General features: G+C 37.4%; 1 protein-coding gene across 2 annotated transcripts in view; it reads left to right on the forward strand.

Moving 5' to 3' along the window:
* Nucleotides 1–26,368, forward strand: part of KLHL1 (kelch like family member 1) — a 183,582-nt gene that overhangs the window by 39,224 nt on the left and 117,990 nt on the right. The window contains exon 2 of one of the 2 annotated variants that reach the window (XM_053935143.1): nucleotides 21,065–21,247. The exons of the other annotated variant lie outside the window; for it this stretch is intronic. Within the exon in view, the coding sequence (XP_053791118.1) occupies nucleotides 21,065–21,247 (183 nt within the window). The remainder of the gene's footprint in view (nucleotides 1–21,064; nucleotides 21,248–26,368) is intronic. 2 annotated transcript variants of the gene reach the window in all.

Here is a 26,368-nt window from a genome sequence, read left to right on the forward strand (position 1 = left end):
CATTACTGGTATCTTCTGAGAACTAATGTCTTAACCATACAATCCTTGAGACCCATAATACCATCTTGAACTGTACCTGGAATTTAATAGGCAGATGATGCAGCTTACAATGCAGTCAGATCACAATGCATCCTTGGGAGTCTGTTTTTTTTCCTTTCAAAGCATGGTTAAGAATAACTAATTACAACTATCCAGGCTAGAGAAGGTCAAAAAGCCATGCTCTGATCTGACAGCTACGGTCATAGTTATTGTGCAAAATGCATGTGAAATAGATGAACTTCACAGTGAACCAATTGAAACTTCACAGACGATCACTAACCTTATTGAATTCCTCCTACATGTGTAGCTCACTAATACTACTAACAGTGCTTGATAAGATTTTGCTTTCACTCCTTCTTTTGAATTGCACTGATTATTTTTTGTGTTAAACTAAAAACTAAATGTCATATGCCCAAACTCTTTGTGAGTGAATTGTATATGTCTGTGTGTATGTTTGTTCATATATACATACATGCACATATATATATAAATATGAAAACTCATACATACAAAATTTATTATGCACAAAAATATATAAATATATAAATGTCTAATAGATTAAAGTCAAAGGAAAACCCAGAAGAGAAAATGTCCTGGCACATCAGCTGCCTGAATGGTCTGTTTCCTCTCTCCATTCAACAGTCTTTATGGAGTGTGGAAAATGAAAGGTAAAAGGCTAGGTTTTTACTTTTCTTTTAAGAAAATGTACCCTCCAGTTTCTGTGTCTCAAGATACCACTGAAGGACTGTAAGAAATGTGGTAATGCTGTATTTGTATATCTTTTCCTCCACTGCTTGAGGAGCTTTATATGATGCTCATGTGAGGAAATCTTGCATAGCCTGAGGATTACTGCATTTTTACCTGAGGGAGAAGCACTCTTGTGGTCATTTTTCTACTAATTGCTGTTGACATATTTTTTCCATAACTTTTTCATGTGTCTTACATTAAAACACTTTGAATTGGTGAACAAAATCAAGGTTCTTTGTGGTGTGAGAGAAAGAATGAGGGGGCTGTGCCAGCAAGCAGAGTGGTCTTTGACCATGGTATACGCAGGTACCAGAAACTGGGCAGAATTCGGTTGCTGGAGACATCCAGAAGCTGCATTGTGCATAACTTCTTTCTCTTGGGTTTTGTTATGCTCTCTCTTTTCTTTTAATGATTATGTTATAATTATTGATAATAATAATTTAATTTCAATTATTAAACTGTTCTTATCTCAACCCATGTTTTACCTTTTTCTGATCCTCCTCCCCATCCCAGTGGGGAGTAGGGTGGGGTGAGAAGTGAGCTCAAGGTGACACAGCAGTGTGCATTCCAGCATTTAGAATTTCTATTAGATCCAAAGCATTTTCAGATATTGCAGTTGTATCCTAAATGTAACAACACAGCATTGGAATTGACAAGCACTTCAATGAAAGCATTTAAGTATTAAGGTAAATTTGTGATGTGTGATTTGTAACACAAGAACATGGAATGGATGCACCTTTGAGTTCAATGTTAGTTTAAACTTATTTTGCTTTCAGCAATGATGCAGAAGGTTTTCCACAGAATTAGGAGTTCTGTCATGTATAATCAACTTGCTAAATAAACTAACATGTTTAATGATTTCCTAAATATTTTTATAATCTGAGATGCTTGCAAAATTATGTATTAAATTGATTTTTCTTAATTTCTATTATAGCTGGGTTTTAAATAATCAGAAAAGACACTGACAAGGAAAAAAGTGAAAAATAAAATGCAAACCAATAACATTTTACTGTCTTTTATTGTAAACAGAATGATATTGTGCATGAAATTCTTTAATTATGTACTTGTGCTAGCCATGTGCATATATCATTTAGCAATACATTTGCATTAATTTAAACCCATAATGATAAAGTCATCATTAATTGCTGAAGGAAGGTGAGCATACTATTCTGAAAGCAAGAAAAGTGATAATGAAATGTCATTTCAAGAATTTTTTTATAGAGGCAGCATATAATGGCAAACGTAATGATTGGAAGTTAGGCTTTTTTGAGTGTTTAGATGTTCCAGTGATGTTTTAGGGATGAGATTCTTCCATACATGCACAAGTAGAATAATCTTGAATAAGCACAGTTTTGGAAGAAAAATCACAGTGTTGGCTTATTTGTTCTGTTTTGTGGGTTTTTTTCCTCCAGCATTATATCTTTGAAATAACTTCTGTTGATGCCTTGTCAGTGGTGGTGTTTTAAATCAGAAAGGTCTGTCCGGAAAGAATGACTAGTATTTTGCAATCTGTCGCAGTTTCATGTTATGATTGAGAGATTTCATATCATTATAGGATGAATTAATCGCTCTTTTTGACAGTGAGAAAAAAAGATCATGTCAAGCACACTGGAAAAGTTTCAATGAAATATGAATCTTGGAAATCTGTGCCTGCCAATAGCATAATGCATCCTTGACAGATGCCCAAATGCAACAGCTGAGAAGCCCAAAAATTAGCGGGCTTGCACACATCAATATTTTAAGTTGAATTCTCCATGACAGCAAATCTTGGCAGACATCAAAATCATTAGCATGTGTATTTCATTAATAAGAGCCAGTCTCATACACAATTTTACCTAATTTCATGATATATAGTATGCAATGATTGCAATTATCCAATGAACATTTATTAGTAACTGCTATATTATGGCCACACAGTCTACAGAGAAGATATACTGGTTTGTTGCTCTGTTTAATAGCAACACTTGTTTTAGTTTCTGGCTATTAAAATGTGATGATAATGAATATTAGGATTGTCAAAATAATTTGGAAATAAAGAAATTGTACTCCACCATAACATGCGTAAAAAATACATGTGTATGCATATGTATAAGGTCTGCTGCCTTAATCTTTCATTAGTGAGAAATTAAACATCCTCTCTACTAAAAACAAACAAACAAACAAACAAAAAGCAACCCTGTGTCTACTTGAGAATTTACTAATGTGGAGTAAAGTTTCTTGAGTTTTAATTGGAACTGACAGTGTCTTTTTTGATAGCCGTGAAGGAAATGCATAATCCAGCAATTGATTAATTAAAGTAATATAGTTGAAGTAATTATAGGTAACATTACTCCCTGTTCAAAGAAAATATTGCATGGTGTAAAGTAGTAGTTAATTTATCTTTGGTTGGTAATATTCTTATTATGAATATTCTTATTACAATTATCTTCTGATTGGCAGAAACCTTTGTGTTTTCCAGCACTCCTAATGAAACATGGGTCATGCTTACAGGGATTGATTTGTCTGCTAAGGTTGTGAATGCAGGTTGCTCAAGTACAGGAAGAAAGCTCTCTGCAAAGCTCTCATAGCCTACAGACATCTCTGGCCAAGAGACTAAGCTATAACATTGCCAAGTTGTCACATTCTGCCCTTAAGCGTGTGTACGATAGTTTGATGTGTTCCGCTTATAAAACCTTTTCATACAAGTTGGGTTTTTAAGTGACAACTAAATGAAATGAATTCCACAATTAGGGCTCTTTAACTATGCATTTTGTAAACTACTCATCCCAGGCATCAGTTTCAATAATGAAAAATTGTCATATCTATAATAATTCTTAGAGGTAGGCTAATTACAGCATTAATGCCTTCTCTTTTGTCTTACAGCTGCCAAAAATATGGCAATGTTCAGTCATGACTGGAAATGGCTTTTCAGCAAAATAATCTCAAGCAAATAAATGGATATGGTAGCAGATAATGCTTTCTATAGCCAATGAATATTAGCTGTTGAACTGAATAAGTAATGAACCTACCAGGGCAGTGCACAGGACTAGACAGTCTGTACAAATCATAGAGCTATTTAAAATGTTTCAGATGCAATCAATTACTTATAGTTGGGGATTTTGGTCTGGCTCTTTAATTTTCTTTTTTAAACTTTATTTAGTTTTTTAAACTAAGGGCAGAATTTCCTATTCATTTACTTCTTCCTCCCCCTCAGACTTCTGATATGGAGGAATACTCTGGTAGCAAGAATTTTGGCACACAGCAACAAACCCTGAGGGGATAAACCCACCACGTCCCTTTTGCTGACATGAGATTGCCCTAGAGCTATTCAAATTTGAGGACAGAAGTGAACAGTCCCAATAACTTTACAGACAAAAAGGTTTCTCAGAGATACCCTATGTTAGCATATTCATTTTGGTTCTGTATGAAACATGGTGAAGTCAGACATGAAATAAGACTGTTTTTGTTGCACCAATGTACAACAAAATGTGAATTAATTGTAATAAATTCAGTGTTATTATTCTAGTATGTCTGTAGCTTGACTGGATTTAAAGTGGTTGAAGAATGTTAGTAGAGTCCCTATATTGTTGTTCTATAGATTACTGGATTTGATTTGTTGAAAAAACAATTTTTAAGTAAATCTATATATCTTTGTAAAACAACAGCTCTTCACTTTTTGGATATTTAATTTGTTTTAATGTTTAAAATTTGTTTTGATTTCATTTAATGTGACCATTTTGAAAGTGTACTAGAAAGCACAGGTGAAGACTTTATACATACACACACACACACACACACACACACACATATATATATATATACATATATATACATATATACATAACTTCCATTTGAACTAATGCAGTGAAAAAAAACCAGCATGCTAAATATGAATCTAAAAGACTGTGGTACCTACTTGATTACATTCTTCTTGATCTTTGGCTATTTAATCCCAGAGGGATATTGGAAGTAGCTTGCTCAAGTCTGAGGCATAAGAAACATGCTTTTTGCAGTAGGCAGGATTTTCTATAGTTTCTGAGTTGTGTGAAGGAACAGCACAAAATATATTCTTAGAGCTTTTTTTTTGTCTAAGTAGGACTACTTTTATCTAAATAGGCTTTAAAATATCATTTATTATGACTTTGGGTAATGTCTAGATTCTTTCTAGTTTAAAAAAATAATTTAAGTTTGCATTTATTTATTTATTTATTTATTTATTTATTTATTTATTTTTAAGGCACTGATATGTGTTCTTTTGCATTTGCATTTCATCCAAAGAATGACAAATCAGTGAAAATCTATCTTTCTTTATAATCTTGAGTACAGACATGAACAGTGTTACAGACATTTTTAAAATGGGTTGATTAGAAGTACATTTCTGTTCTCTGTTTTTATATTAATCTTCCCATTTCTGCTGATTAGATTGCTCAAAAAGACTAATAAGTTATAATATTCAAATGTACTGCTATATTTTGTAACATTTTAATATTTATAATATTATAATATTTTTAAAATAGAGTATTATCAATGCAATGTATTTTAATACCTAGTATTGTGACAAAGAGAATATTCATGAGTTATAATTCGAAAATATTTTTGCACAATTTCAGATATTTTTCTTTTAATAAGTTGTATAATTACAGAACTAAGTAAAGTTATATTCTAGAACCAGTGGTCATTTTTAAGTGTGTTTCCAGAGATACTGGATTTGATGGATATCACATTAATTGTGTTGAATCTGATGGATATCACATTAATTATGTTGAATTAATATCCCATAATGAAACCATTTAATTGATTCAAGAATGATCTCAGAAGTTTGAGAAATTATTCCAAATTTGACTTTGTCATTCATATCTTGATGCGGTTTGATAGCTTTATAAAGGTTGCAGGGGTTCTTAAAGATATAATATTTTGAATTATTTTCTTAATAAATGGTATGAAGTTTAATTTTTTGTCTTTTCAAGTATACTTGAGCTAGAATTTTATTTTATCCCAAAATTAAAGTATAAAATATAAAAAAGCCTATCAGTTACAGGTCTTAACTAGTATTTGAATAGTACTATAATTCACAGCTACACTGTTCTACATAGACGAAGTTTGATTCAGATAGTCAGGGAATGGAAGGCTCTGCAAATTAGTCCATATGCACTGAAAAGAGCATAATATTTGAAATATTAGAAAGCAAAAGTGAGTACATGCAAGAAAAAAAAACCAAACAAGTAGACTTGAGACTTGACTAGGCAGGCACTTTTTGAGATGCAAACAGTTGCAGTACAAATTAGCCCAGTTTATAATGAGCCTGATTAAAATCAATCTTATTCTAGTCTTAATTTTGAAATGGTGTGGGGTTCACTGAAGCTTGTTGTGAGTGAATGCTTACAATTCTGTAGACCTGAGAAATTAGACGATTACATATTTTGTAATACAAGTGGGTATTTTTAAAACACTTGACAAGTTCATGAATATTCCATATGGATTAAAGGAAAAATATAGCCAAATAATCATTGCTACCATGCTTTAAAGCTGTCCTGAGACAGAAGATGTGAATAGGTTTTATCTCTATGTATATGACCTGCAGTTTGTTTCTCTTGTTCTCTATCTAAATATAAAGTGGGAAAGAAAAAGAAAGAGAATGGCATCAAAACAATTGTTGTGATGTAATAGCCTAAGGAAAAAATGGGAAGCATATGGAGCAATAAGTGTTGTTACAAAATACTCCTGGTCACTCCTTTTCACTTACAGCAGTGTTGTATTATATAGAATGTAGGTAGAAATGTAGTCATTTGGAAATCTAGACATTCCTTTTGTCATCATTGGAGCTCAACTTCCAAAGGAAGCTGTTGCTGCAGTGTTAAGTACTGAAAGGCCTAAGGATGAGTACTCATTATGAAAAAAGATTCTTGGGTTCATTAAATGTTTAATGCAAAAGGCTAGATAGCACAGAATGGAGATCCATAAAAGCCATCACACTTAGAGCCCTCATAAACTAGCTAATTTAGGGCAGGTGAAAAAAAAAAAATATATATACCTTTCTTTATATCTTGCTTTTTTTCCCATGTGTATGGCTAGAAGTACCTCCACCTGTGTCAGACTAGCAGACAGGACTGTCTCATATCTGTATCTCTCTAAAGATACGAGAAAAAATGCACAAAATACCTGATCACTAAGGTCTGGCTTGTTTGTGCTGTTTGCAATTGATTCTGTGGTCGGAGCACTAATACTCTGCTCCTGGTTCCTTCTCCAGGGAATGGTCTTACTTTGGGTTTTACAGACTGATCTGTGAAGGAGAGAGTAAAAGTATTTCAGCTACTTCATCTTCCAAGAAAAATTAAGCAAAAGGCAGAGGAGTACAAAGAAATACCTTTGCTTTAATGGAAAAAAAACAAAACAAAACAACAGAATTCTAAGTTTTGTTTTTATGTTTATGTTTGTGTCACACTTTGGATTTAAAAAAAATTAAAAAATTAAAAAAAATTAAATCACAATCAGTAATGTGGAAAGAAAATAACATTTTTTTTTTTTTAGTTCTTTGAGGTAATCATTAATTATGCCACAGGCTGCTCTGTAGAACTCTGTAACTGTACATAATATTGAGGCTTTGACTGGAGGTTTCATACCTACAAGTTTGCAAATTAAGGGCAATGTTTAATGTGAATGTATGTGTATTTTTATTTGGTTCAGTCTAGCATATCACTCTTATTCCTGATTTCAGCCTCTCTGGATAGTAATTTTACAAATACTGAAGCAGACAAAAGCAGTATTAATGGTTAGGTGTTTGTGATACCATGCATGCATATGAAGAATTCATTAGACCTTTTTCATATTGATCACAGGATGAAGAACAGAGCTTGGGTTTGTGCTGGGTTAATGAGTGGTAGCTATTATGGAATATGTAGAATTTAATTGCTTGCAAGTTAAATTCACATTGTTGTAGTGATCCTGCAGCGTAGAAACTGAAACCATCAAATTCATCTTAGACGGAATTCACCAAATTGTCAATTTTAATTGCTGTTTTCAGGATTAGCAAAAAAATGTACTGACACTTCAAAACAGTGGGGCAAAATCACCTACAATTTATTTCTATATTTCAGACATATCTTTCTCACTGATTTACAGGTGCTGTGAAATTTGTGAGAGTCACCAAAAGACATACGACACTTGATAGATCTGTAACAAATAGCAGGAAGAGTCTGTATGCTGCTTTCCACTGAATGCTGCAAGCTCTATAAAAGCTTTTCTTGCAACAGGACATGGGCTGAATCATTCATATAGTTTACTGAAGGGCAGTGTGTGCACGCATGTTTGTTGTGATCTCCCACCTCACTGAATGCAGTAATTAACTGAACTAGAATTTTAATCTGGGAATTTTAAACATTCAGGTTCCAGTGGTCTTTGATGTGATTTCAGTCATAATGTGTTTTAAGCTCTGACATGCTACCTATGCTGTGGAATATCAGCACATAATATAGTAGCATAATGAAATTTTATTGAAATATATCCTGAGCTCACTATTCATAAAATACTTGTTTATCCTTTTTTGAATGTCATTGCCATCACTCACATATATAACTTCTGTTTATATAAAGCCCCTATGTCACCAATTAAATGTTAGAAGAAAATGTCTCAATAAAAAAAGAGATCTGCATCCTTGTATGTATTTGTGCCCACTCTGAATGAGTAACTATGTCAGCTAATTTACTTAGTTTATGCATATAGATATGGCCATTCATCATGACTAGATAGTTAACACATGACACAAGCATCTCTCTCAGGCATAATGCAGGCCATCCATTCAGAAAATAGGGCATTATTGCAGAAGGAAGCAAAAGCAGTTTTATCTTAGGTGTCTCACTAGTAAATCCAGCACTGCTCTTTTATAATCTGAAGTTGCATTATTCTGAGAGAGCTTCTATGTCAGTGGCACTGGCACTGATTTTATGAAGTTTTAAAGTGGCAGTGGCAGTTCTTGGAGACTTACGCACTACTGATAGCAGCTGCTAACGGAATTATAGCCAGAGCTGCCTGAAAGATATGGGAGTTTTCCTCCATAGTATGTTAGAAAACTCTCCTGAGTGTAATGTTGGCTTCATCAGTTTCTGAATGTACAATCTTTAGTGTGTCTGTTTGTAAAAATCTCATTCTCTTTGGAAGTATATGCATAAATGTTGGTGGTGATACTAAAATGATATAGGAGTGCGGCATTGATTTTCACTCTCCCCAGCTGCACGCGGCTCTTGGGAGCCCAGCTGTGGCATAGTTTCCACGTCCTGCCGGGAATTTCTGCCGCGGGTTCCCAGACACGGCTCCGTGTCTCGGGCGCGTGGGCTGGCCAGCCTCTGTTACTGTGCGCTAGGGATCCGGTAAAGAGGTAAGGAATTTGTCCATTTACTCCGTGCTTGGCAGGAACGGTTTATTGGTCACGTGGCGCGGTTCAATGGAAAGACGCAACCACTCCTAGCACTCGCATGGGAAAAAATGGCCCCTGGGTGCCAGCGGGGTAGGATTTTATGGAGGGGTGGGGCGAGAGGATCCATGGCCTGCCGTCCAATAGGGGCAGCTGCCGTGGCGATGACGCCAGCAACAGCGACCAACTAGAGAACCCCGCAGGGGCGGGCACCGAGCCTCGGGCTGAGCAGGATTGTGTGGATTGGGGTGGCAGGCACAGGGTTTCCCAGGGCCAGACAGGGGGGTGGTTACAGGAGCGGCAGATGGGGAAAATCTGGCAGCAGGCAGCATGGGGCCAGAAACCGCGGGGGGGGGGGGAACGATACGCGGGGTGCGTGGGATTACAGAACTTGACTTATTTTAACATAAATTAAAAACCCTAATCTAAACCTGAACTCCAGGATGCAACAGCCATTCTTACTACTTTGTTGTGTTATGTTTGACCACTTAAGTAAACCACAAAGGCTCAGTGCAGTTTGTCATCTGGAATAAGATGTATTAACAACTGGGCATCAAGGAAACAAAGTCTGTGCTTTCTGAGAGCATGAAGTCTGTGGTTTTTCTAGCACTGCTCAGCTGATAGTGCATCCTGATACGCAATACATTTCCATTAATTTATTGAGCTATTAAGAAAAGAAAAGGAAATTTTCTCATTCTCACAATGACTGCTTGGTTTTCTTCCTCTGCTTGTCAGGCATTTAACTGCTCAGGCCAGTAATATTAGCCTCCTGTATAACAGTCTTTACCCTTTCTCTCAAACTTCCCAGATGATAACTCCCACTGGGAGGACTGTAGGGAATTTGAGGTTAAGTTAAATTAAGTTTTGAATTTCTGAGTCCTAATAATCTTTTTCATTCAACTTTTGGTTGGTAGAAATGAGGAATGATAAAATGCTAGAAAATACTTAACCAGAGTATTAAAAACATTTTACGGTGTCAGTCCATCTTCATAATGGAGCTGGTGTATCCCCATTGTATTTCCAACTGGTAATTAAAATATGAATGGACTGTGAATTGTAGCTACTTGATGCCTGTGATGAATACAGGACACCTTCCTGTTTTATGTATTTATTTGCCATAAGAGCATAAGAGGCTTGGAAGACAATAAATCAACTTTCATGCAGTGGCTACCTGCCACGACCTCAAGCGGTCGAGAAGCGCCAGCTAGCACTGCCTATGAGAGGCCGAGTGGCTGCCACGTGTGTGCAGGCACTCCAGGGGTATGGTGTCTGCCTCCGTGGTAATTCTGAGTGCTGCGTCGTGGGTAATGCAGCTTTAGCTGCTTCACACGATGAGAGGAGACAAGGGTACGAGAGAAGGACACTTTGCTTGTGAGCCCTAAGAACTTTTATTCCTCCATGCATGGTCGGAACAAAATACTCTCAGCGCAATGCAATGCAAATGCCGGAGAACAAAGAACGACAACAGATTAAGTAGGGGGTGGGCGGACAGGGGTGGAAACCTGGCTTGCCCAATGGGGACAAACGATAGAGGAGTGACGTGGATTATAACAACCAATGGTAATATAACAGAGGTGGGTACAGTGTTCTGGGACGAATAGAAGGGCTAAGGTGGGGTGATTGATGCAGAACTTTCATGAAGAAGCAGGGAGTGGTTACAAGATTGACACTCAACAGGGAGTGACAACCCCTGACTGACAGAACCAAACAAGGAGAAAACTGGGAGAGGTGAGAAGATTGACAGGTCTGAGTGGCAGGAACTTTCTGGGTAAACAATTTGGAGCAAACCACTGTGAGGGAAAGAATAGAGGAGTACAGGGATCAAACCTAACATTAATAAAATCCTTGACTAAATCAACCCAGCCTACAACACTTTTGGGTTTGGGTTGTTTTGGTTTTTTTTTTCTAATGAGAAGCAAACAGTTTCACAAACATAAGACATTTCATTTTTGCAGTGGTGTGGTTTTATTTATTTATTATTTCAACTCAGAGTCAAAATCTTCATTAACTGAACATGGTGAATGAAGGCAAAGATTTTGATGGGATTGGGGAAGAATGGAGAAAGAATGCCTATCTGAAGAGGGAGCCTTACTTACTTCTAAAAGAAGCTTATTCCTGGTCTAAAGCAAAGTTGTTTCCTTTCAGCAAGAATTTTGTCTACTGCTATGATAGTAAAAAGAAAGAGGGAAAGAAAGCAGAGCAGCTGGGTGGTACTCTGATGAAACAGGCTTGGTTGAGTCTTGAGCTAGAAATAGAGAAATATTAATGTCAGCAACTTAAGGTGGTTGTGCTTCTTGATTGTTCTCCAACAGCATATGTATTTAAAAATTGAGGTTTCCTGTGTAGTTTTTTCGGTATTGTATTTTCAGGAAGAACGGGTTGCCTCCTTTCAGGAAGCAACTTGCCTGTTACTAAACTTGCATTTTACTAAAAGCATGCTTTGGGGAATTTTGTATAGCATGAGCAAAACAGTTGCTAAAAACTTTTTCAACTGGAAGGGTTATATAAAATGGATATTTTCTCAGTAATAGCACAATTTCTGCCTTGGTTAGCTTTCATTTTCCCCACTCAGAATACATAAATTGGAAAGTAAATGTCCCCATTAGTAGTACAGACCTGTAAATTTTCAATAGTGTAGGTTTACATGCACCTAGTATCTGTTTGCAGGTTTTTTATATTTGTAGGCTCTTTGTTTCCTATATTCTCCATGATAGAAAAAATAAATGCATACAGCAAGATCAAATATAATAGAAAGTTCTGTCAGCAATGTGAATATGTAGAATATGTCAGTATGTGCAGCTTCAGTTTTTCTCCCTGGTCTCAGGCAGCTCGGAAGCCCGGCTAGAGATACCCTTTGGGGAGACCGGGACTGCCGCGTGTGCAGCGCTCTAAGGCTGAGCCTCCGCGTGGGTTTGCCGGTTTAGTAGTCGAATGCTGAGAAGAGACAAAGGGTCGAGGGAGGCACACCTTGTCCTGCGTGGCTGGAGAATGTTTATTTCCCGCGTGGCCGCCACGATGGCTGGGGCAGCCGTCTCCTAGTGCATGCATGGTCAAGATGGTGCTGGGACAAAGGAGGCATGTGGTTAAATAGGGGGTAGGCAGATAGGGGCAGAAGCGCCCCTCACCCAATGGGGACAGGCAACAGGGGAGTGATGTGGATCACGGCAGCCAATGGGAACATAACTGGGGTGGGAACAGGGTTCCGGGACAAATAGAAATACAAGGATGGGGTGACTATCACAGAACTTTCAGGAATGAACAGGGATTGACAAGACTGACATAGGAAAGCTCCAATGGTAAGTGACTCAGAGTGAACCATTGTGAGGTGAAAATGGGGGTACATAGAGCCGACTAACTAACATTTATTAAAACCCCTAACTGAACCAACCTGGCATGCAACAAGTATGTGTTCAAATCATTAAAATGTGACTGTGTGTAGCTAGGAGAACTCTGTTTGAGTTAATCATCGGTTTTCCAAGAACAGCTGGAACAAACTGCTCCCTCTATTTGGGCATGTAAAGCTGAAAAAGCAGTAGATGCAGCATTAGCAGGGAGTGGGAGAGAGCAGTCCAACCAGCATCTTTCTCTGATGAATAGCAAGATTATTTAGAGGCAGAATAGGGATATGGGGTGGAATGCAGAAAGTGCAATTTGTCAAGGAAGGGTGATGGTTGCTAACTTGTGATAGAGGTTTCTAGTGGTACCATTATTACTATAGCTGTCAGGTGCCTAGCACAACCAGTATGATGAACCTTAAAAAATCAGCTTTCCGTCAACAGTTTTCTCTGGATTTTAGGAAGTGCTTGGAACTTGCAATAGGGTTTATAAAATTATCATCTTTGTGTTGAAATGAGTTTCAGAAAGAGTAAGAATTATTTCAGATATGAATTTTCTGCTGTGCTACACTACAGTAAATTGTATTTTTACATGGCGAGAGAAACACTATGAGATCTTAGTTACTTTTCAAAGACACTATAAGAATCAATGAGTAGATTTGAAAATGTATTAAAAAAATAAAATATTCCTTTTATTGGTGGATATTGTGCAGAACAGAAGAAAACAGAGCAAAATATTCAATGTCTTAGATCCTATCAGGCAATTCAGCTATCAGTCAGGAAAAAAAAATAGTTTAGTGTTTATTTGTATTTATCATCTTTTAGTCATGACTTAGAGATTTTGGACTTTCAGGGGAAAATAAAAAGTGAGAACATGTGAGAGAAACAGCCCTGAAGATGCCAGGGTCAGTGCAGGTGTGGGAGGATGTGCTCCAGGCACTGGAGTTGAGATTCCCATGCAGACCATGATGAGGCAGCTGTGCCCCTGCAGCCCATGGAGGTTCATGATGCAGCAGAGATCCACCTGCTGCTGGTGGAGAATCTCAGGCCAGAGCAGGTGGATGCCTGTAGGAGCCTGATTCTATGGGAAGCCTGCTGGAGCAGGCTCCTGGCAGGACGTGTGGACCCATGGAGAGAGGAACCCACACTGGAGCAGATTTCCTGGTAGGATTTGTGGCCCTGGGGGTCCCAGACTGAAAGTTCTCAAAGGTCTGCACCCAATGGAATGGAGCCACACTGGAGCAGGGCAAGAGTGTGACCTCATCGCTCCCTACAACTTCCTGAAAGATGGCTGTAGTCAGGTGGGAGTTGGTCTCTTTAACCAGGCAGTAGTTGACAGAACAAGAGGACACAGTCTCAAGCTGTGTCAAGGGAAATATAGGTTGGATATTAGGAGAAAGTTTATTACAAAAAGGGTGATAAAATTCTGGAATGGTCTGTACGGGGAGGTGGTGGAGTCACCATCTGTGGATGTGTTTAAAAAAAGACTGGATGTAGCACTCAGTGCCATGGTTTAGTTGAGGTGTCAGAGAATGGGTTGGACTCGATGATCTTGAAGGTCTTCCAAAACTAGTCATTCTGTGAGTCTCTGTAAGGAGTCCTCCCCCTCAGGAGGAAGGAGTAGCAAAATGGGATGAACTTACTACAACCCCCATTCCCCATCTCTCTGTGCTTCTGAGGAGGAGAAGGTGGAGAAATTGTGAGTAAAGTTGAGCCCAGAAAAAGGCAGTTATTGGAGAAGGTGTTTTAAGATATGTGTTTTATTTCTCATTATCTGCCTCTTCTGATTGTTAGTAAATTAAATTAATTTCACCAAGTTGACTGTTTTTTGCCCGTGATGGTGATTTTTGAATGATCTCTTGAGTAACATTTTGAGGTGTCTCAAAAGCTGTTAAAATGAGATCTGCAATTCTGAATTAAAGCAAACACACACACACACACACAAAGCAAACAAAACCCCCCTCCAAAATACAAAACTAATCTTAAAAGACCAAATTGACTCAATTATCATATGTGAAACTAAATGAAGTCAGTTCCACAAACTTGCTCTTTACTAAAAGCACGCTTTGGGGAATTTTACATAACTTGAGCTAAAAAAGACTGGGATGGTTATATAAAATGGATATTTTCTCAGTAATGGCACCATTTCTGTCTGGGCTATCTTTCATTTTATCTCTCAGGATGTATAAATTGGAAAGTAAATATCTCCATTAGTAGCACAGACCTGTAAATTTTCAGTTGGAAACTTCTGTATCAGAATACTTTTATGTAATATTTCTTCCTGAGAATTCATAAGTGAATAAATTGATAAAAGCTATCCTTATGAGATAAGTATTTTGGTATGTCTTTGAAGACAGTTTATAGTTGTAATGTAAAACAATATCAAAATGAAACTTTCTTAACCTTGTCAAATAAAAGCATTACAGTGTGTCATTTTTCTATCTGTCGAGGAAAAAAGCACCATCATCCCAACCTCCCAAACTTTGACTTAATTTAAAACCACCAAACCAACAAACTTCAAATTTTTTATATACTTATTTTTTCTTCAAGTATTATGATATTTTTTTTTAAGTTTGAAATAATTTTATTGATAATTGTTGATGCTTACTCTTAGTCTTTATTTGGAAATTCCATTTTTTTAATATCCCTCTAAGATGTGTTGGACTGCTGAGCCCATTTAGTTGTTCATCCATGGAATCTAAATTGCTGGGAGCTGTAAGTATTGGAGAGAGATGCTGAAACTAATATTGACAGAAAGTAGAGCACAATATTGGTAGGAATACTAGTAGAGGTGAGCAAAAGCTTAGGCTATTTTTAACACTGGGTACTGGACTGTGGAGAAAGAGGAGAGGAAATAGGAAGCTTGAAGTAGTTGTTTAGAAGACTGTGGAGGATAAAAGGTGAAAAAATATGAAGAGATAAAGGATCAATTGAACACTTAAAGAATGAACCAAACATCCTAACAGTTTAAGTGGTTCTTAGAGCATAGGACACGGAACAAACTCATTTCATCAATAAAAGTAATAAAATCTGGAAAAAATGGGGGAAGACTGAGGGAAGTTAAAGCATTTGTCATCAATATTACTGAATTCTGTAAGTAATTGCTTTCAGAACAATGAGATCTTTTAGTAATTGTTCATTAATTAAATTAATCTTATTTTACATTTTATTTTTACGACAAGGTAAAAATGAGACATTTTAAAAAGAACTGAAATCCAAAAAAAACCGGTATTTCAGGAGGCTGTAGAAATTCTTATGTGTTGGTTTATCACCACTAGCAGTAGAGACATCTATGCTTGTAGCTTAGGTTAGGTCATTATCTGGTGAAGGATCATAGATAAGAAAAAATCTAATGAGAGGGTTTTGAGCTGATTTTCCCTTTCCCAGGAGAGAGTTCTCCATGAAATTCTCCATTATAAGTCCCTCCCACTAGCAGCAGTTCTCCAAGAGTAGCTGCAAGCAGGTCACTCTTCCACAGGCTGCAGTCCTTCAAGCACAGGCTGCTCCAGCATGGGTCCCCCAGAACGTCACAAGTCCTATGAAAGAAAATCTGCACCAGCATTGGCACATCTCTCCACAGGCCTGCAGGTCCCTGCCTGTGTCCTGGTGCAGCATGGGGCTCACACAAGTTCACAGCCTCCTCTCAGGCATCCACCTGCTCTGGTGTGGGGCTCCTCCATGGGCAGCAGGTGAATCTCCACATCCTCGTGATCCTCCATGGGCTGCAGGGTCACAGCTGCCTCGTCATGGTCTGCACCACAGGCTGGAGGGGAATCTCAGCTCCAGCAACTGGGGCCCCTTCTCCCCCTCCTTCTCCACTGACCACGGGTGTTACTACTGTTTCTGATGTGCCCAGCCTTGGCTAGCAGCAGGTCCATCTTAAAGCTGCCTGGAACTGGCTTTGGAGGAAATTCTAGCAGCTTCTCACAGAAGCCACCCCTGTACCCCACCCCCACCCATACTAACAAAACCTGGTCACACAAACCCAATACAGCTCCCAAACAAGGGAATTATTTCTTCTCTATAGAAGCAGTTTGGTGTGGTACAGTAGTCCCTTCTCATTGTCCTTCCAGTGTTTCTGAAGAGCTCCTCAAACAATTTGTCCAGGATCACACAATAAACTGGTAGCTAGTATTTTGTTTCTTGTGTCCGGTAATACTCTTAAGATGTACAGAAATACAGAACAGTAGAGGAGTCAGCTGTACTTTTGGTGGGCACACAGATATCCTATGACTGTATTTTGCCTTACAGTATTCAAAGAATGAGTTACAAGTATCTTGATTCACAAATTGCCTTTAGGAAGAGACACCATTGTAAAGTATACATTATGCAGGTTTATCTATAGAATGAGTTTATAATATGCACTGGATTCTTTAAATTTTTTTTACTTTACATGGGAAAGGAGACAGCATCAATACATCTCTGAGCAAATCTGGTAAAATTAAAAAGTCCTATTTGATATTCTGATTATTTTTTTATCTGGCAATTCTACCTGCTGTAACTCTGGGCAGAGCCTGTAATTGCAGATATGATTGCTGGTAGCAGAAGGTAAAGCATAGCTTTTGTTCACAAACAGAACTTTAGCCTTGCTGTTGCAATAAGAAAACTTCTTAAAGTCTTTATAAATCTCCCTCTTGCCATTTTGCAAGTGATCACTAATGAGAGCCATGACTTCTGACAGTCCATCTTATATGGTGCAATTCCACAGGATATTGATTTCTAAGCATTCAATAAGTAATTTTAGAGAACGAAATGTGTGAAGTTTTTTCTTTTCACTCTTACATATAGAATACTTCTGGTTTTGCAAGTTATAAATAGCAAAACAATGTTTCTTTCACTGAAGAACTGGATATCTTTTGTTTTAGATATGTACCCAATAATATACACTGAATTAAATTGAACAGGTTCTGGATAAGTTTGTGTGATCAATCCTGCATAAGTGAAAACTGAAAAAAACCCGTTAAGCACAACAGGATTTAATTTTCCAGTAATGATGAAAGTATGACATTTTCTGGTTAAAGAGTTCTTTATTTGGGGCCAGGGCCTTTAGTGGAATGAAGAAAAAAGTTATCAAATTGAGTATTTAAAATACCTAAGTACTCTGTAAAGTTTTCTGCTATAAATAGTGATATGACTCTGTTTTCTGCACATCTATGAATATAATTTCTAGAATGGAAACATTTCTAAATCTAGGCCTCTGTTTGCACAGAGAAAGGTTGTATAATTTCAACTAATGTAAATTCTCTATTTCAAAGTACTTCTTGTTATTCTTTTGTTCAGGATATGGATTAATGACTGGTTTTACTAATTACTTAACAAGAAAGGTGTAGGTAGCTAAATCTGTGTGTAAAGCCCCTTTTCCCCTGGCATTTTCTCTTTAAATCCTTCACAACATTACTTTGGCTTAAAGGTTTTCATTTCTCTATTCTTCAAATCAGTGGGTTTTTTTCTTGTAGAAGAGGACCATTTTGGAGTCAGATGTTTTTATTTCTGTTTACACTGTTTTAATATCTGTGATGGCTCAAAGACTGGATTTTTCTCTACACCTTCAGGCTCTAATAATTTCTCTTTTAAAAGCAGGATGCTGTTCTTAGCACTGAAAATAGTCTGTACAAATTTGCTAAGGTGGAGTTTTTCCTTTTTTTTTTTTTCTTTTTTTTTTAATTATTATGCAATATGCACTCTGGTTTGCCATTTAATAAAAAAAAAAGACTTATAAGATTATTGGTTATTTGCAATGTTGATAATTTTTGTGAGCCTTTTAGTATTCTCATGCTGCAGTCACCCTTCAGTAGCACTGCTGTAATCTTGAGAAAGGTTTGATTTCCTTTTTTCTGTGCTATTAACTAAGTCATTTAAAGTGTTTTTGGCTGGACAACTCCCAAATGTTTAAAATTTCCACACTGAGTTCAGGTTTTGCATTTGCCAGCTGAGGATTATTGAAAAAGTCCACCTGGAGTCTGTCCAGTTCACTGATTACAGGATTTTGAGGTACACTAATGTTAAAAAGGTTTTGAAAGACTTAGGGAATTTTCAGTCAAATTTGTTTTGGAGTTGCTGCTGAATGCAATTACAAAGCCTCTTACTCCGTTTGTGGTTTTATTTGCTTGCACCTAAACAAGAGCAATATACACAAAGAGAAAATGTGATTTTAATATTGCTAATTGGCCCTGAGTACCTATATATACCTTTCACAAACTGGTAATTGGTAATAAATGACAATTGCTTTAATTAATTCCTACTTTAACAAATTGTTATCTGAATTTAAAGCATTGATTATGCAGACAGAGCATTTGTAATAAAACAGAGATAGCTCCTGAATAGGATAAGTAGCAAGCTTTTTATCAGAGCTTTCTTAGAAAATAAATAAAAGATTACTGTACTGTCTTCTACCAAACTTATTGCTTGTTATTTTTCATTATAGTATTTAAAATATTTTTGGTCATTGGTGGCTTGCTTTTGAGCAGTCATTTATTGACTTGCTAAGTGACAGATACACAGAGCTAGTGGGTAGAAACTGTTACTTATAAATGGCTAGCAGGAAAGAGAGAAAAATTTGTGGCAAACACTGCCTAGCAATTCAAGAACAAAATAGACTAAGCTTATTACAGTGCAATCTTACTTCACAGGACCGGCATAAATCAGGATAGTTCTCTTTTTCTGACCTGGAAAAGACAGCATTTTGAATAGCCAAAAAGATTCAAGACTAGTATCCTATCTGCTCAAATTTAAGCTGACCTAGACCTACCTTCTGAACTAACAAACAGTATGAACCCATTAAGATCTGCTCATTCCTGTTACTTTCCTTTCTCAGAACTGCTGTTGTCACTTCTAAATTCCCCAGAGGAGAGGAAGAAACATGTCTGTTTAAACCTATCAACCTCATTTATTAGGCATTAATTTATTTCTTGTAAATTACTTGACATTCTAATTCTCTGGCAATAAAAGTAAAGAAATCTGTGTATGGCTACAAACGTAAAATGGAAAATAAAAAGAAAAAAAAAAAGAGCTGAAATATCTGCCCACTGCCCATTCCAATGAGCTTAGCTCTGTCAGTAGAGTTTTGTGAGAAAGCATCAGCTAATCAACCAAGGATGTGAAAATAAACTTGGATTTCTGATCAACATGGTTGGGGTCCAGATTAGATAGGAACACATAAGCAAATTAGGTCACTCACAGAATGAATGTGTTTGTTTTATCCAGGAGGAAATATCTGGCATAAAGTACTTGACAATTTAACAGTATTACCTGCAACAGAGTTAAGCAAATGTAGCAGATGCAGAAGTAGCTGCGTTGGTTCTCTGTGAAATTACCTGCACGTCACCTTCAATTCTGCAGGATTCCAGCTACTTTAAAGGAGTGCTGTGAAACCTAGTGATTCCTGTGACAGAAAGATGGACCAGCCCTTCTTCCTTAAACCTGCTGAGCCCTGTACAATGTCTATAGGACACTATCTGGAACACTTTTACACAAAACATAATTCAAAAGGAAATCACTAGCATGTCTCAAGAATTTGGGGGGTTTTATTATTTTTATTTTATAACTGCATTTCATTCTGATTTTTAAGAATTATTATGTTTATGAACTTTTCATTTTTCCCCCTGCACCAGGAATGTAGACTGCATTTTCTTACATATCTTTCAATATAATTTTTTTTAATGTAATACCTACTGAATTCAAACCTTGAGTAAGGATACTGTTGTATTATTGCTGTAAATAAAAAATATTTTTATGTGCTCCTTAATATTTACATTTCAACAGAATATATAAAATGAGATTGGTTTGAATTAATTTATAATATTGTTTCATATGCTGGACTAAGATAGGTCTATTGCTCTTCTAGTGATTATGTAAACTCTTTTGTATATATCTATTGAAGAAAAAAAATTAGCTTAATCTGTGAAATACTTCATTTTCAGCACTGCAAGTCATATATATAACCTTAAGGCTTTAATTTGAATCCATCTCATTACATATTTGTAAAAGAAGAGGGTATCATCTGTGTTGAGAACTATTTAGAAATTCCAGCAGATCCTAGTTTCCTCAAGAACTAGTGCTTCCTGACACTTTGGTTTTCCACTGCAACACTGAACTGAGAAACTTCAAACTAGGAATAGATGGCTAGATAATGCAAAAAAAAAAAACCAACAAAATTTTTCTCCTTTTTTTTTTCCTTTTAAATATAGACATCATTATCTTTGCAGGCTAAATTCAGTTTTTATTAATAAGTATTTTGGATAAAAAGTAGATATTTAATATTTCATTGTGAAAATTATCAGAATTCATTACAAATTAAGTCAAAATAGGGTTTTATTTTTATTTCTCAAGGGGTGCAAAATGAATGTGAATTTGAGAAAGTGAGCTAGAGTAGGTGCTCAGAATCAGTGGAAACATAGGATTGCTTTTTCCATTTCTCTCCAAATGCAGTAAGATTTTTCTATCTTGAACTTACAGTGATGAGAACAGGGAAAGGATGCATTGATTTACTTGTATCACTTTGTGATGGAGTCAACATTTGGTCATATCTTAACCAACCTGGAGTTTCTCTTGTTTACAGACTGTCAGGAGCCAGCCACCCCTTGCCACCCCACTGTGACATGGATTCATGTAGCTCTGAGGAGTTCTACCAGGCTGTTCACCACGCAGAGCAAACCTTCAGGAAAATGGAGAGCTACCTGAAGCAGCAGCAGCTCTGTGATGTTATCCTGATTGCCGGGGATCGCAAGATACCTGCACACAGGTAGGACACAGGCATAAAACATCGAAATTACAATGTTGCGTATGTGTATTTCTTAGAACAGTGTCTCTTGTTGCCCCTCATTCTCTCCACTTTCTTTAAATGCAAGTGTGAGTGGCTGAAAAAGGTGGGTTTGAAGGTTGGGGCTTTGAAAGTGAGGGTTTTTTGTACAGATTTTGAAAGTTCAAGTAGCACTCAACTAGCAGACCTATGGTGAGTGTGACTAACAATTCTCCCTGCTGTGATGCTATTCTTATGTGAAGAGAATGGAAATTTCTGAAAAGGGATGCTGCATAGCTACACTGAACACAGCAACATTTCTAGCTTAAGATCCTGATCATCTGATAAGTCTGTTGTACAGTCTCTCAGACACATAGTAGAATACTGAACACTTTCTTCCTATGAGCTGTGCCTTTCAATGAACTAAAAAAAAAAATCTTATTTACTTTTAATTATAATTATTGGAATAAAAATTATAATTACATTACAATTTCTAAAATTCTGTAAGATTGTCCAGTATTAAAGCAGCGGGTACTTATGAAACTATACTTGGTTTTGGATAACAATTAGAGCTTAAAATAGTTATTCTTCATTGAGATTTTGGTCTCAGAAATAGGTTTTCATTTAATGCATGACAATAAAAATATGATCCTAAAGTTTAGATTAAAATACAGAGAATAATTCAGAATTTCCTGGTGAGCAAGTATTTTTGCACCTGAACTTTGCATAAGGCTGCAAACCAAGAGTAATCTATTCCCTGCTTGTGTCCTGATTTCTCTGGTGAGATACTAAATTCAGAGCAGGATTATGGTTCCCCAGCAGGAAGTAAGAAAAACAGCCAGTGCATTTCTGAACTCATAAATTAACTTAGAGGAATACTCTAAGGGCATCCTGGCAACTTGGACTTTAGAAAGTTCCTTTTGCCCTGAGTGAGCATGGACAGAGAGAATATTGCTGTTAAACAAATAAGCTGGATAGTCTGTATTCCAACTCCTATAACAGTAAGTAAAATAAAAAAAGATGCAATATACAAGATTGCAGAGCCAAAGTTATTGTCCAGATGCTAAGAAGTAAAGCCAGACAGAACCTTAATTAAAATATTTAAATAATGGGGTATTTTTAATTAGTTAATTTCAGTTCCCCTACTGTTTCTAATACAGCTGTTCATATTTGGATGCACACTTTTTAGTAGTAAATTTAATTTCACATTTGTCATTTCAATTCTACAGTATATATAAATGCTTCCTGAGCTGAAAACATGCCCTAGTAAGAAGACTAACCATGAAATAATACCCATAATCTTATTTAGATTTTCTAATAAACCTTTGGACACCTTTACATTTAATTTTCTTCTTCTTTGTGGTCTGCAGTCAAAAGTCCAAATCTCAAATAACTGGAAAAGTTTTAATAGTGTTTATTCTATGTTTGTTTAGACAGGTGTGTCTAGACAAGCACAGTGAGCTGCTTATTTTACTGTAGTCATTACAATCCTAGAAATTACAAATTCAACTCTCCCTGCTCAAAGCAGGGTCAACTGCAAGGTTAGACCATTGAGATCATACGCAGTTAATTTTTAAATATCATGTCTTGTGGATGTTCCTCTCTTGTTAGCCGGTTCCAGTTTTTATTATCCTCACTGTTTTTAGTGATGCAGGACATGTCATCCAGGCAAATTTGCTCCATGATCTTGGTGAGGCAAATAAGTCTATAGGTGCCTACATCCTTCTTCTTAGGGATTGACATGGAAATTGATTTTTACAGTCTTTAGAAACCTCCTCCAATTATCATGATCCATTACAGATAGAGAATGGCCCTTCAGTTCCATTGTGGAGCTTCCTCCAGTATTACACCTTAAACTTGTCCTCAGAACACAACATAATAAAAAAAAAAAAAAAAAAAAAAAAAAAAAAAAAAAAAAAAAGCTGAGCCAAATAAAGCTTTTTGAGCAGTGCACAAAATCTTTCAAAAGTTTTGCATTTGCTTCCAAGGTATTTACAGAAACCCTTCTTTACTATCAAATCCCTTGCTGTCTTCATCTGTACCTGAGCTTTGGGTGTCTCTAATTCAATTTTTTTTTATGTTGACACAATGTTTCTGTCTTTCTCCCACATCATTCATCTCTGCTTTCATTTTCCATGTACTCTTGTGCACTTGGGAAGTAAATATTGTTCAGAACTAGCGGCGTGATCAGAGTAAATGAAAATTGTTAATCAAGCAATAATTATGTGGGTTAACATAAAATTAAGAATATGTGTTTGTTGTCAATGATTTGGTTGTTTTGAATGAAAGCAGTTTACATGAATTACATTGGTTTTAGATACCGTACTTGAAATGCTGTATTCTACAGCTGCTGAAGAAACATGAAAAATTCTGGGAAGAAAAGAGCTCAAGTCACTGCAAATGATAGACAGACCATAATATTTGTGCTGGAGAGTTCATTAAAACTTCCATCTAGGACTGCATAAATGTTAGAGCATCTCTAAACTCAGACTGAAGTTTAAGACATTTTGATTAGTAATGCTATCCAATTAAAACACTCCCATATAACAGAGATTGGAATAAAAAAAAGCAGAAAATTCAATAAAACCAGAAAATGCAAAGAAGGTGTAGAAGGGGAGTTACATCCTCAGCTTACAGTTCTGACTTCCATTGCACTTGTTGAGAAACCAAGAAATCTAATTTTGTTGTTGTTATAATATAGTCAGGTATAGCTGAGTGTGTAATGAGAAATCCAAGTTTTTATTTTCTGTTTTCTCTTAATATCAAAAAAACAGTAAGTTTTTTTATTCTTTCCAATACTCAAGAAAAGGATCATGGGGAAATCTTACCATGGCAGAAAAGGTAGTACAGAACTATTGGAAAATTACCAATAACATATAAAACAAAGAAATAGTTAGTAAGGTTACCCAAATCTTTCTACTAGTATTTGAATGACATGTGAAGATAAATTTAATAAAACTCCTTCAACAAAATGCAGTTAGCATTGTCTGGTTCAGTGCTCTGGGTGGTAATATCTTTTTCAATGCATTTTGAGTGCTACTATAGACAGATAAAGTTAAAAAAAATAGTATTGGTAAAATGAGGAAAAATTAATGGAGAAAGTTTAGCTGAAAGGCAAGATGAAAGAATAAAGAACCAGGCAGAAAAGAAAGTAGAACCAGGCAGAGAAGGAAGGAAAGTCTAGAAGCAGGGAGTGAAAGAAGAAAAATGCATAGAAAACACAGAGTAAAAGCAGTACAGCGCCCCTATGTTATTCCCAGATATCTGTAAGGTTTGATGAACTTCCCATATCAAACATTGCATTTGAAAAGAGTTGTTTAACACAACCCACTGTCCCTTAGTTTAAAAACAATTCATTCAAGTAATATGGTTGCAAAAGAAGAAGAACAACAGCAAAAAATCCTGCTATCAGGGGAGCAGCAAGACAATATAGATAAGCTTTTGATATTAACCTTGATTCATAATCTTAATATGGGGGTTTGGGTGGCTGGCAAGTTGAATGAGAGTCAGCAAAGGGCCAACCATGCCCTGGGAAGCACCAGGCACATCACCAGCCCATCAAGGGCTGATTGCTCCTCTCTGCTCTGGGCTGGTACAGCCTCACCTTGAGTATTGTGTGCAGTTCTGGAAGCCACAATATAAGGACATCACACTGTTGGAACATGCCCAGAGGAGGGCATCCAAGGTGGTGAAAGGTTTTGAAGGAAAAATGGACAAGGAGGGCAGCTGAGATCACTGGGCTTGTTCATCCTACAGAAAAGAAGGCTGAGGGATGACCTCATTACGTCTACAGCTTTCTCAAGGGGAGCAGCAGAGGGGGGAAGTGATGATCTCATCTGTCTGGTGACCAGTGACAGGACCCAAGGAAATGGAATCAAGTCAGGGGAAGTTCAGATTGGATGTTAGAAAGAGGTTCTTCAGCAGAAGGGTGCGGCGTGGGTTTTCGCTCTCCCCGGCTGCACGCGGCTCTTGGGAGCCCGGCTGTGGCATAGTTTCCACGTGCTGCCGGGGTTTTTCTGCTGCAGGTTCCTGGACACAGCTCTGTGTCTCAGGCGCATGGGCTGGCCAGCCTCTGTTACTGTGCGCTAGGGATCCGGTAAAGAGGTAAGGAATTTGTCCATTTACTCTGTGCTTGGCAGGAACGGTTTATTGGTCACGTGGCGCGGTTCGATGGAAGGACGCGACCGCTCCCAGCACTCGCATGGGAGAAAATGGCCCCTGGGTGCTGGCGGGGTAGGATTTTATGGAGGGGTGGGGCGAGAGGATCCACGGTCTCCCATCCAATAGAGGCAGCTGCCGTGGCGGTGACGCCAGCAACAGCGACCAACTAGAGAACCCCGCAGGGGCGGGCACCAAGCCTCGGGCTGAGTGGGATCGTGTGGCTTGGGGTGGCCAGCACGGGGCTTCCCAGGGCCGGACGGTGGGGTGGTTACAGGAGCGGCAGAAGGGGAAGATCCGGCAGCAGGCAGCGTGGGGCCAGAAACCGCGGGGGGGAGGAAACTACACAGGGGGTGCGCGGGGGTACACAGGACTCGGCTAGCTAACACAAATAAGAACCCCTAAAACCCAATCCCAGGATGCAACAGAAGGGTGGTAAGTCACTCCAACAGGCTTCCCAGGGAAGTGGTATAAGTTCAAGGAGCATCTGATCATGCGCTTAATCACATGGTTTATTTTTGTTTTAGGAGCCTTAAGGGTCCTTTTCCAGCTAGAGATATTTTATTACTGTATTAAACCAGAATGCTAATGCTATTACTTTATGGATTGAAAAAAGGTGCAGGACTGAAATGGACTTCGAAGGGTGAAGGAACCTATTCTTTTAGTATGAAACCATTCTCCCTTGTCCTATCACTACATGACCATAAAAAGTCCCTCTCCACCTTTCTTAAAGGCTCCTTCATGTACTAGAAGGCAGCAATTAAGTCATCCCTAAGTCTTCTCTTTTCTAGGCTGAAAAAGCCAAATTCCCTCAATCTTTCCCTATGGGAAAGGTACTCCACCCCTCTCATCATTTTAGTGGCCCAGGACTTGCTCTAAGAAGTTGATGTACTTCCTGTGCTGTGAATTATACCACTATTCCCTGAATGTGAGATTTTATTCCTTTCAGTAATCAGAGCTTAAAAT

The sequence above is a fragment of the Vidua chalybeata genome, chromosome 2 (genome assembly GCF_026979565.1).
Source record: "Vidua chalybeata isolate OUT-0048 chromosome 2, bVidCha1 merged haplotype, whole genome shotgun sequence".
Lineage (NCBI taxonomy): Eukaryota > Metazoa > Chordata > Aves > Passeriformes > Viduidae > Vidua > Vidua chalybeata.